The sequence below is a fragment of the Cygnus olor genome, chromosome 3, assembly GCF_009769625.2.
Source record: "Cygnus olor isolate bCygOlo1 chromosome 3, bCygOlo1.pri.v2, whole genome shotgun sequence".
In the NCBI taxonomy this organism is placed as follows: Eukaryota; Metazoa; Chordata; class Aves; order Anseriformes; family Anatidae; genus Cygnus; species Cygnus olor.
The window spans coordinates 79,475,457-79,488,070 of NC_049171.1; the positions used below are offsets into that span (position 1 = coordinate 79,475,457).

A 12,614-nucleotide genomic window follows, 5' to 3' on the forward strand; every position below is an offset into this window, starting at 1 on the left:
TGGTCACCACCAGGCACAAGATCACTTAGAGAGTGGGAGAACCAAGTTTCAAAGGGCTTCCTTTCCTGACGCTAGAGCTGTAACCCTGAAACAGCCAAAGCAGAAACTCTTATAAACAGAATAATTTGAACTACAAGCACTTTTTTTTTTCTTTCCAAATCTCACTGTTCATTTATTAGGTATTCCTTTAACTACAAACCTGACTGACTTTCTCAGTGTGCTGACAATTTAACGGGTACAGGCACATAACTTCATCTTACCCATTTAAACATTGGGAAGTGAAGCAGCAGATCTCTCCTCCAGCCAGAAGCCCATTCCTGTTCCTGGTGTTTTGGTTCAGAGAACTGCAGGATTAGGAGGGACTCTAAGGGGTCACCTAGACCATCTAGCAGCCACAGCCAAACATGTATGTCTCCTGACAGATGTTTGTCCGAATTCCTGAATGTCTCTAATGGTGGAGACTCCACAACCTCCCCCAGGCAAAGCTCCAGGTGTGTTGCCCTTCGTACCCTGCATGCCTGAATTAAATGCACTAAAGTGAGAGGAACTTCTCGTATCACTGAGCTCTATGGCAAAAGCTCACCGAGGCACTTCGAAATTTAAAAATTGATGTCCTGTTTGCAGAAGTGATCTAGTCCATTAAGAGCCGCAAATAATTAACTCTGCAAAGAAATGGTAGGCTTAGTGCCTCTGCAAACTTCAATACGTATTCATTAGTACCATCTGCAGGGTTATGTTATGGTAACAACAAATAAAAATACTGTGCAGAAAGGCAGAGTTATTGTTGTTGTGGGAATGGTAACTTTTACATTTAACCAGTATCTTAATTGCAACATTGCCTTGAAAGACAGATTTGCATTTACAAAGGAGATTATAAATATAAATAATAGAAAGCTAGTCTAGATCACTTCAGTAATAACTGCGTACATAAACTGAATCCTGCTTAGTTAACTGCTTTCCATTTTGCAAAGCTTAATTGGTACTTTTATCAAGAGTAAAGTTATCACTGCACAAAATATATGACCAAAGGGAAACTCGTTGAAATATAATCTTAGTTCTTAGATGTTTTGCTAAGTAACGTTATATGTACATTCCTGCAATTCATACCTACAATGGAGATGAAAACCATTTTTTTTGTTCTGAAATTCCATAATAATTTGCTACAAATCACTCAAAGTGCTCTGATGGATCAAAACTTTTTAAAATGCTTTCCTTTCTTCTTGTAAATAGCCAATTTAAAGCTTTCCTTTTGGGAGTTGTTCTGTCTTCACTTCTCTCTGTTCAAGACTCCCATTTATATTTCCTAACTCTAAACAAAAACATAGTTAATCAATGCGGCATATATTTCACTATATCACAGCAAAGAGCAAAAGGGAAAAAAATCACTCAAGGGGGAAAAAACACTGTAAGATGAAAGGGACAAAGACTTAAATGTTTATATCTAATAAGCAGTACTAAGAAAATTCTTCAGTAGGTCTGAACTAAAACCACCCAACTCTTTTGCTACAATTTTGGTTGGAAGGGAAGGAAGAAATTAAAAGGTAGTCTCTGAAAATGCTTTACATACAATACCAATTATTTTTTTTTCTTTACATACCAATAAAGTTAAATTTGATCAGTTAAAGCGTTTTTTTGTTTGTTTTGTTTTGTTGTGTTTTTTTTTTAATTGTCTTTTCCCCATATTACATCAAGATTCTAACTGATTTAGACCTTAAAGTGAAACATTTTTGTTCAGAAAATCTTCTCTATGACAACGGTCATAGCCCTGGAATGGGCACTGAAACAGTTTCTTAAGTATTTTAGCACTGATGAACATACTTATAAAACACAGTGGAAACGTAAAAAAGGAGAATGCTTTTCAGTCCCACAGTGAAAAACATACACAGAAATATTAAAATCCATCTTCTAAAATGCAATAAGTAAATAAATCAGGACAGTTGCAACAGGAATTAGCTCACTGACATGAATTTGTATCTGAGATGCTAACTGGAAGCAACTGAGGAAGTACTTAATATTTCAGAGCTTAATCAGCAATACACCCAACACTTTACAAAACTAGCTTCTGTATACATAAAAGTCCACTCAAGCTGAAGGTAGTATGCCAGCCATACCATTTATTTCCAGACACGTCAGAAGTCAGTGCTGTGAACTGTGGAAGTATGCGACTGGGTGAGAAGTAGGCAAGCATAAATAAAGCAGTCTGAGTCAGAACTTGGTTTCCCGGTTTCAAATCCCATACAGTCAAAAAATAGAGAAAGCTATATTCCCCAGGAGGTGTTTTAAGCATTTTCACATTTTAAAATACAAGTTACCTGGAAACTTCACACCTTGTTCAAACACTGTAAATAAATTATATACATGAAGAGGAATTTGAGAATAAAGAAGAATAAATTTTTAAAGGATATGAGGTATCGCAAAGAGCTGAGCAAAAACATGGAACGACGACCCCCACGCAATCTGCCAGGGAGCGATGTACGTCATGATGAACTGTAACTTTTGCAGTAGGTCCCACAGCTGGAAAAAAAAAAACACAACAAAAAATACATGGTGACATTTTAGGCAATGAGATAAGTTTTAACTAATAATATCTGAAAATAACACATCTTTTAAAACCGTGCACTGGAACGAATGTGAGATAGCTTACATTGCATTATCTTTCATCGGCATTACTGCTTTACTTTAGTAAGGTACAAAAATATATTCTTCATTTGAAATTCACACTTACAATTAGGTATGTTCTTAATCACCGTACTGAGGTACCAGATTACCTTTCTGCAAAAACATGTCTGTTTTCATTGGAAAACACGTTTCCTGCTACTGTGAAGCAGTACTACTGGTTCTGATTTTTGCTGCATATATCACATTGCCAGGAAGAGACCTGAGTATGACAGAAGAGACCCCAGGAGAAAGTGGATATAGAAAAAAAAGGAAGCTCTAAGTGTGATGCATGTGGCTCTGCACATGGAAACTAAGCACATTTCTCACAAACACAAGAATTTTATTTGTTGAATCAGTAGGAGATGCTATCACTATCTGAGCATATGCTTGGCATTAACCATGAATTGTAGCTGCATTTTCAAGATCAAACCATCCTACCATAAACATGCTGCACTAACGTGATTTTTTATTGTGGCACTGGACAAATTGGAAAACATTGAATTTGCTTTTGCTTCCTGTAAAATATACTTGGTGCTGCAACTAGCAGCTTCTGATTCAAGAATGATGTGTACTTATTTCCTGGAACACGTTTCTTTTCTGCCAGCTCTCTTGGCATCAGGCCAGAACAGACCTTTTGTCTTGCCTGCATTGGGCTATCAGATTCATATTGCAGCGTGGATTCCTGACACACTGTTGGGAAAGATTTGGCCATCAATAGTCATTAGTGCTCAACACACACACAAGTTGAGAATGAACCAGGAGTACACGCAATATTTCATGCTCACATAGCAAATACACATTGAATTTCCCGTAACAAATCTTTTAACCGAGTTAATGAAAAATAAGACAGTGCCAGTACCCCAAAAGACACTAAAGCTATGCCAATACTGGTATATCAAACACTTCCAGGCAACGTGCCCAGACATGGGTATTGTGTATGTTCTTAAACTGGTAGAAAGGTCCCTAGCAAGGTTTTGGTCCAGCTCAGCCAGCACTCTTCAAGCAATTCCCAGGCATGGTTTGGAATGAAACTCCTCCATGGCCCACACCCAGCTGGCAACTCCATACCTCCACCTGCATACAAGCTGGGAGAGTTGACTAGCAGGGACACAAGCTTCTCCACGACAGCTGCCTCAGCAGCACAACTTGGTCCTAAGCACAATTTATTCACTACTGTGTTGACAGCCAGCGAGGATGCACCTTCACTGGTTAACTCATTTCATCTGCCTCTAAGTTTCCACCCCCAACATAACGCTTGACCATCTGTATCCACATCAGTAATGCACTTACAAGATGTTTCCCTGAGCTTCCCTACCAATTCTTTTGTAAATAGCTGCAAATGAACTGGGAGGGCAGCACAGAATGACGAACAGCATTCAAATGTTTTGGTCTTTGTGTCACCAAACGCACAGGCAGAGCACACTCCAGTTTTAACTGATAAACCTTCCAATTGCAGTGGAAGCAGTGCTTCTCGTGTATTCTGTGCTTTGGCATGACTCAAAGTAGGTGAAATATGCAAAATACAGCTTCTGTTAACTTTGCACAGGCATATTATTTAAAACCACCAAAGCTCAGATAAAAACAAGCTGCATGATCTCTTCAAGGCACAGCCTGGTTACCCTTGCTTAGTTTAACCATGAGAAATTCACATCTTGTCAACTTTGTTTTCTTTCAAAAATACTACACGACTCAAAAACTACAACATCAGATAAAGTGGGCAAGTGAAACTGAACTGAAACTAGAACTGACTTCTATTTATTTGAACCCTGTTTAGGAGGTTGGGGGATTGCTTTGCATTGCTTCATTTTTATTTATCTGAAATGTCTGAATGAACAGCTGGGAGAAAAATTATATCTACTAACAATTTAAGTGAAGGGCTGAAAAAGTTAATGACTCAAGTGAAACCTCTAAAATTCAGAACTGCAGCATAACCCGGCACAGTTCTGCCCGCTACAGATTGAAATCACAGTCATAAATCACCCCAGCTGTGCTCAAGGCTCAGGGTTCATCAAAAGGTTTTCAAACCTCAAATAACATGCAGGTTTTGCATTTGCTAGGAAACCAAATCCAGGAGGAGACCCTCCTGGCTTCGTGTTCCGTTACATCATTTTCATCATTCTTTAATATTTACAAATTCTTGCAAAATAGGCCATGGAGCCTAAACTGCCCACTGCTTGCAGCAAGCCCTACTATTTCTACGTTCACCACTCCTTGAACTTGCTGTTGTTACTTTCAGCAGTTGCCTCTGAGCTAATGTTTCTACAAAACATGCAACGGAGCTTGTTTTCATTCGCAAGAATGTGCATGTAAGAACACTCAGTGAACCTCTCTTGGTTTTTGAGAGCCTTGTGACACTGCACCTAAGGGCCTGGAAATGTGTGATTTTCAAGCTATTGCTTTCATTAAGAGTTGTCAAGTGCCTCTAGTACTTCTTAAAATACTGTTGCCAGGGCATGCTCTGCAAAACACCTTAAAGGAAACTTGCCATTACCATTTCACATATCTAAATATACTTACTAAAGGTAATGCCATCTAGAGACTACAACACAGAGATTTAGGAAGGCGGGATTTGGGTTTACTTTCTTTTTTTTTTTCTTTTTCCTAGAAATATATGAAAAAATATTGCTCCTTATCAGTTTTAGCCAATTTACTACATATTTTCCTCTCTATCTGATATAGGAACTCCAAGGATCGACAAAGTGCTATTGCTTTACTCACAGAAAAACTGAAGCTGCTAAAGTTTGCCTACATAAAAACAAGGAAGCTGATCCTCAGAAACAGTTGTAGTTGAAATAAGAGAATGACTAACTGCATTTTGGTCTTCAGTAATCACAAGACACTAGTATAAGAGGAAAGCTTTCAACACCTTTTAAATTGTCAGAACCAATTAGAATTAGAATGGGTTAGGAAAGCCAAACCCATCTGAAGTTGAATCGAGTGAGGATGGTGAAGGACAACAGGAAGGATTTCTACATGTCTATCAGCAGTAAAAGGAAGACTAGGGAAAGCATGGACCCACTGCTGAATGGAGAGGGGACCTGGTGAAGGACAAGGTACTCAATGTCTTCTTTGCTTTGGTCTTTACTAGTACGACTTCAGGAACCCCTTTGCAGCTAACAACCCAGGGATGAGTGGTGTCACAGGTTGAGGAAGGCAACCCTTTCACACCCTATTCAACACTGGTGAGACCACACCTGGAGTGCTGTGTCCACTTCTGGGCTCCCCACTACAAGAAAGAGGTGGAGCTACTGGGTCATGTCCAGCGATGAGTAAAGGACTGGAGGATATGACATATGAGAACAGGCTAAGAGAGCTGGGATTGGTTAGCCTCAAGAAAATAAGGATCCTTGTGAAGGATCTTACCAATGTGTATAAATGTATGATGCAGGGGACTAAAGAAGGTGAGCGATGCCTGTGGTAGGGCCCAGAGGCAGCAGGCACAAACTGAGATGGAGGAAACTGAACATGTGAAGACTTTCCACGGTGAGGGTGGCCACGCATTAAAACAGGTTGCCAAGAGAGGTCGTGGGATCTCCATCCTTGGAAATATTCAAAACTCAGCTCAGCTGGACACAGTTCTGAGCAATCTACTATAGCTGAACCTGCTTTTAAGCAGGTGGGTTGGACAAGACAAACTTCAGAAGTACCTTCTAGCCTCAACCATTCTGTGATTCTGTGAAACATGAAATTTATGCTCAGTAAAGTTTTGTTCTGAGTGAGGGTAATAACTTGCTCTTGATAGATGTGAAGTATATTTTCAAACAGTGCTAGTTACAAAAGGGGGAAGCTTCCCAGTTGAAGGGAAAAGGTTTAAAAAAATCTGTGCCAAGTTTTTCACATCTTCATAACTTCCTTAAACACATATAAAAGACTGATTTTTATTTGAGACTTCAACATCCCAGTTTAGCACGATTTATCAGTGAATATTTATTTTACACTTTCTTAGAACTTCAGTATTTTCTACAGTTCATTAAGCAGAAAAATGATATATATTTTTAGGGTACAAAGTTCTAATGTTCCTAGATACCTTTACTCATATGACAGTTTTGCACTGTAAACAGTTTTTAAGTCTTTGATAAAGAGTTTACCTTATCAATATACTCAGTGAATTTAAACTACTACTTTCCCACTACTGTCAAGTGAAAATGCAGAATATGCATCTTTCTTTTATATTTATTTTATACAGACAGAACACATTTTATCATCTTAATCATCCTTAAGTCTTCTGTGGGTTCTGATGCCCCTACAGAATTCTGGTGCATAAACTAGTTTTCTGTGTGTCTATACAAAAAGTAGAAGCAAAGACTTACTTTTTTAAGGATTTCTTTTACATCTGGTTATTCTTACTTAACCAAAATTAAATACTACTACAAACCAGGAACATGAATTGAAATTAATATTAAAAAAGATTTTGGGAGTCTGAAACACCACTAAAATGTCATCTCCTTTTCCCAGCTTGTTATATCTCAATGATCTAGACAGAGATTAACAGCTGAATTTAAAAGACACTGAATGTGAGATGGAGACTATGCAATGCCTTCAGCCTTTGGCAGCCTGTCTATCTGTCTAGCATCTGTTAGGACTCTGTGTGGGCAGACTCCTTGGCAATACTGGGACTAAATAATGCATAAACATTAAAATTTTCTTGCTAAGCTTGAATTTTACTGTGTTTTAAAGAAGTATATGCACACATTGGTTTTAAACAAAAATAACTGTCATACACATATGGCTACATGCTCTGTGTGCAACACAAAAATGAGAGATTAAAAAAAACAAATGTAGAAACCCATTATTCACCGCTTTGAAAAGTTATTTCTTTATAATCCTGTTTAGATCCTGAGAACTTGAGCCTTGAACTAAGATCTTCAGATAGTGGGGGTCAGGGGGGAACTACAACACAGGCATTTAATTTTTCATGTTAAGCTAATTCTAGTCAATTGGTAGCTGGAGTAGTCTTGGGAGTAAATTCTGATATCTACTGGTACATTTATTTTTTATTTGCATTTATATGCATATTTATGTCAATAAAATTTAAGATATATTAAGATTGAAACATTGCAAGTATGTACATGTTTATGGATATGAAATTAAACTTGGGTGAAATAATTTTATTCTAGTTTGTGGGTTTGCTTTGCAGATCATTGACTTTCTAGTTTTTATTTAATGCCATTTGAAACACTTTTCACCTACAAAATCCTAAAAACCAAGATTTACTAGAAATATTAAATCTTTTTAATGCTTGTGCATAAGTCGTTATGACATTTTATTGGTGTATTTGAATAGAGCTAAGTTTGAATCTACAACAAATACTTTCCAGGCTGTCTTTATTTGCTTCTGCTTACAGACATTTGGAGCCTTTATATTGTGGAATTTCAACATCGTTGTCTAATGCAACATATATTAGAGGATCAAATTATAATCAGTCCAAGGCTCTGATACCAAATCTTGTAGGACTATATTCCTGAAACACAGTGTTCAGCACCTAACATCAATGGTATACAAAACAGGTATGTTTTAAACAGGTGGAGTAACAAGTCTCTGAAGCCTTAAATTTTAGGTTAAATGTTAATCATCAGACATAAATATGATGAGGATTATGACAACATTAAGATGATAAAACATAACAGCCCTGGATATGCTCACGGCAGAGGCCGCTTCTTCCAACATTGTCAGCTGACAGCAAAAGCCCAGGGAAGGAGACTGTGGTACTAAAAGAAACCATCTCCCATATTTCCCAAGATGGGCAGAAAGGACAAGATCACAGACAATCAGCTTAATTTGCAGAGGGCTGGACAAGTGAAGTAAATCAGCTGGGAGCTGTACCTGATCCAGCTTTTTCACCGAAGTCTTCCCTTCACTGGTACGGCTCCTGCCAAGACTGCACCCTTCTAGAAATTTCCTTTAGATAAAGTAGACATAACAATGCACAGAGTTGTATGCAGAAGCACCAGATACTCAAGATTTTTCTCTCAGTGCTTGCATCAACAGATACAACACAAGGCTCTAACAGCATGAGTGTAAATGAGTGTTGTCCTCAATATGTAGTGAGCCAGACAGACCCAGGGAGCAGGTGTACATCCTCCTGCACCCGAGTCTGTTTGTCCTAATCTAAAGGAAAAACGCACCATAAATAGAGAGAAAATTAAACTGGGGAATAGCATTGGGGAGTGAAGGCTAACAAAGAGGTCAGTGACAGAACACTGAATGAAAAATCAATTAAACCACTTCTCCAATATTCAAAGGAAACATGAACTGTACAATGTTCAAGAGAGTTAGGGAGTCTACAGAAAATACCACTGGGATTATCCTGTCAAATATCAGATGTAGCCTTGGGTATTTTACTCAGCAGAAAGTGTCTTAACAGGGTTTATATACCAGATATCAAAAGTTGAGGAAACAGCTGTGAGCAAAGAAGGTGCAGCTGATTAAGACACTGGATTTCAGTATGCCTAGATGGTAAGAAATGGATTAAAATAAGAATTAAAGACTTAATGCCGGAAGCTTTGAAGTGAAACATCAGATTTAGAATAGGATGGAAAATCAGAAGGAGACAGGAAAAAGAGTGAGGCTTTTGACTTACAAGTAGCACCTAAATCCACTGGAACACTCACACAAACCAAGTTTTATTGCCGCAAAGGCAATAAAAAGATCCGATCAGTTAATTACCTTAACAAAGCACTAAGAAGGTCAATGCACTTGGCAGTGCTTTCTCATAAAATGAACGAAAATAAGATGACATGCATAATTTCTTCCCTGTCCAACGGACTGTGCTGTAGATGTTGAACACTTACAGAGTTAAGCCTGATCAACACGTCTGGCAGGTTGCTACAAGCTGGTGTCTTAGCTAGAGTTACTTTGACATCAAGATAATCTTTCATAAATATGTGACATTGGATACTATGGCAAAAAGAAGCATACAGAAAGAGAAAAGTTTGTATAAAATGCAAAGTGGAAAAAAAAAGGATTCCTTATTAGCTGGAAAATGTATTCTGGGAAGGAAGAAGAAATATCAGACAGGGAAATTGTATTCTTAAGTGAGCTCAGCAGGGGTAAGAGTATTTAGGCAAATGAATTCAGTGTTAATGAAGGCAAATTTAACAAGCTCTGGTTCTTTGATTATTTTGCCTTATGCATGAAGACAAATTCAGAGCCCTCAGTGGATTTGACTATCAGAAAATATAAGGTGATTTCATATTTTAGTATTGCTAATTAGTTCATCCACACACACAAATTAAGAGGCCATTAGACTGCCTGCCAGTAACATACAAGGCACTAAAAGAGATATTAAGTTATATTCCTATACAATAGAGGGTTAATGACAGTGGGTCTTATCATTTCCTTCAGAATGGGTGTAGTAGATGAGTGTGTAAGCTAGGGGTGGCTCCTTCTCTAGGGTTTAAAGGAAGCTGAGTGGATTTATCAAAAACTGATATTTCAAAGTGCAGAATTCAACAGGTATGTCATCTCAGTTGTGCTCTACATATGAAAGTTACAGGTAAAAGAACCAACTCTTATAACAGCTCGGCATACAGGAACCTCCAACATGCTGCTGTTTGCTCCCAGTTGTGAGCAGACAGACAAAAACTAACAACAACAAAAACACCCGTAGAGATTGCCAAAAGCAACCAACACTGATTGCAAGGGCAATGCCATCTTAGATGCTTACAGATCGAGGGGATCAGAACAGCACTTACTATCTCGGCGTAAGTGCTATTCTTGCAGTAGCTACTTCCATCCTTGAAGTCCTGTATCATGAAGTTCAACTTGAATAGCCAAGAAACTGCATGCTGAAACCCACTGTCAGGCACATAAAATCCAATTACAGTACAGAAGAAAGAGGCAAGATGAGGAGCTTGCTCCAGGCCTAGATGGGTGCTGCAGACCTAGTGCTGGCCTATGTGAATGGCTGTAGCACAGGTATAAGAAACTCAAATATTTTTGAAGTGGATTGTAAACCTGCTCCACCCATTTGTACTGGCAATCTGATACGAAATACTAGATAAGATGATTTTATCAAGCCAAAAAGGTATCTGTGTAGCGCAGCATGAAATATGTGGGCAGTTTCTTTAACCAGCTAGATCATATACGAGAGGGAATGCAGGGAAGAGGCACTCCAGTCAAGAGAAATTATAATACTCTTTGTCTGCTGATGGAGATCCTCCCCCTCTGTATTAAAAAATGGCAAGAATTTAAAGTTCTCAATCTGTGTTACTGGAGAAGGACCACTTTTCCCCATTTACATGCATGTGGATCTTTTCTATGGCTCTGAGAAAGATATAGCTGGAGGAAAAATGGAAACAGGCTGATTTCCCAGCAGCCCCATTCAGATAAGTTAGTTAATGCTACAAGCTCAAGATTCAAACTGCACACCTATGCATATTTCCTTGAAAAGGATTCATCCATACAGCCAGACCACTGAGGTCTACTTTGGTAGCAATACCTCAACATTCCTAAGCTGTTTTAAGAACCCAGCTAAGTCCATCTGAGAGCTTGCTGGTGTCCAGTTTGCCCTAAGCTTGTGAATCTTAATTTTCTGGGAAGCAGCATGGACTGACCCTTGGGTACCACCTTGTTTTAAGACACGGTGACTCTTTCAGTGGTCCATTTTGTGACTTCTTGTAGGCGTCCATCCACAGGCATGAGGGATGTATTGCTATGGTCAGCATTGCCTAGGAAGTCTGCAACTGCAGAAAAGTAAACCGGGTGCTGTGTTTTTTAATTGCAGAGAAACAACTTTGAACACTGCCTGCTGGATATTACAACTGAGGTAGAGTTGGCCTTAGTTATACACTGCCAGATACAAACATCACAAAGAAAGAAGTGGATGTGTCTCTTCTTCCTTCCCCAGCCATTGATCTCTTTGCTTCCTCAGATCAACATTGGCACCATATGAGGCTCCAAAAGTAGTTCAGGAAGACAGTATCACACACTTCTCCACCAACCAGACATGCACATGGCACTGGATGAAATGCAAAGCCGTATCTTTAGAACACGGAAGAGAGCTGGGGACAAGCCTTGCCCTAGGCATTTTTGTTAACACTTAGCCAGTTCCAAACCAATATCCTGGCTGTTCTAAAATTATTTGCATTGATTTCTAAATCACACTTAACAATACCTCTTCATTCTTGACTTCAACAGCTGTTATTCCAGACATCCTTTAAAAGCAGTTCACACAGCTGCCAAGGAGGACAGTGCGACAGTGCTGAGCACATTCCTCTTTTTTGAAAAAAAAATTGCATTGAGAAAGATGGACTTGGTGAGTTATATCACGCTTCATATGCTCTCCCTCTCATGTGTGTGTTATGTATGTTAGAATTTTTCCTCAGTAGAAATCAGAGATCCATCTTTTCACCATTATAAGAAAGGTCCATCTTTTCACCATTGCCCAACCGTGTATTCTTTCCCTATCCCCAGACTGGTTAATATTCCCACAGTTTCCGTCCTATTACAGAAAAAAATTCTTACTGTTAGGTGTCTACAAAGAAATCTCCTTAGCCCCGGTATAGATTCCATCTTCAGTGTGCCTGTGAAGAATATATTCACAATTACGTGTGTAATTATGTGTGTAATATGTGAAGAATATATTCACAATTACGTGGGGTTTTCCTATTTGACCTAGTATGAACATCTTATTAACCTTCGCACTGCTATACTATAATATAATATACTATAATACTATAGCATTTCCTCAAAAGTCCAAGAGAACAACTGGCTTATAGCAGAAGTTTACATGGAATCATGTGGATTTTACATGGAATCATGTAGACCATGAAGGCTGTCTTGATTATCCAGTTCAACTTCCTGTAGAGTATACATCAGAGCATTACACCCACAGTTTTCAAATGACCAACCATATTTTTAAAAGGCCATTCAGCTCTGATTTAAAGCCTATAGACAATGGGAGTTTTAGACAGGAGAATCCCAGGCTGTAGCCAACAAGACAAACCGTGGGTGGC

The 12,614-nt window shown here is 38.6% G+C and overlaps 1 protein-coding gene across 6 annotated transcripts in view; it reads right to left on the reverse strand.

Annotated features, from left to right (window-relative positions):
• Positions 1-12,614, reverse strand: part of PCNX2 (pecanex 2) — a 158,575-nt gene that overhangs the window by 56,898 nt on the left and 89,063 nt on the right. For all 6 annotated transcript variants that reach the window (XR_005819063.1, XM_040554128.1, XM_040554131.1 and 3 more), the window contains one exon: positions 2,406-2,514. Coding sequence is in view for 5 of the 6 variants with exons in the window: in XM_040554128.1 (XP_040410062.1) it covers positions 2,406-2,514 (109 nt within the window). In the remaining variant the exon portion in view is untranslated. The remainder of the gene's footprint in view (positions 1-2,405; positions 2,515-12,614) is intronic.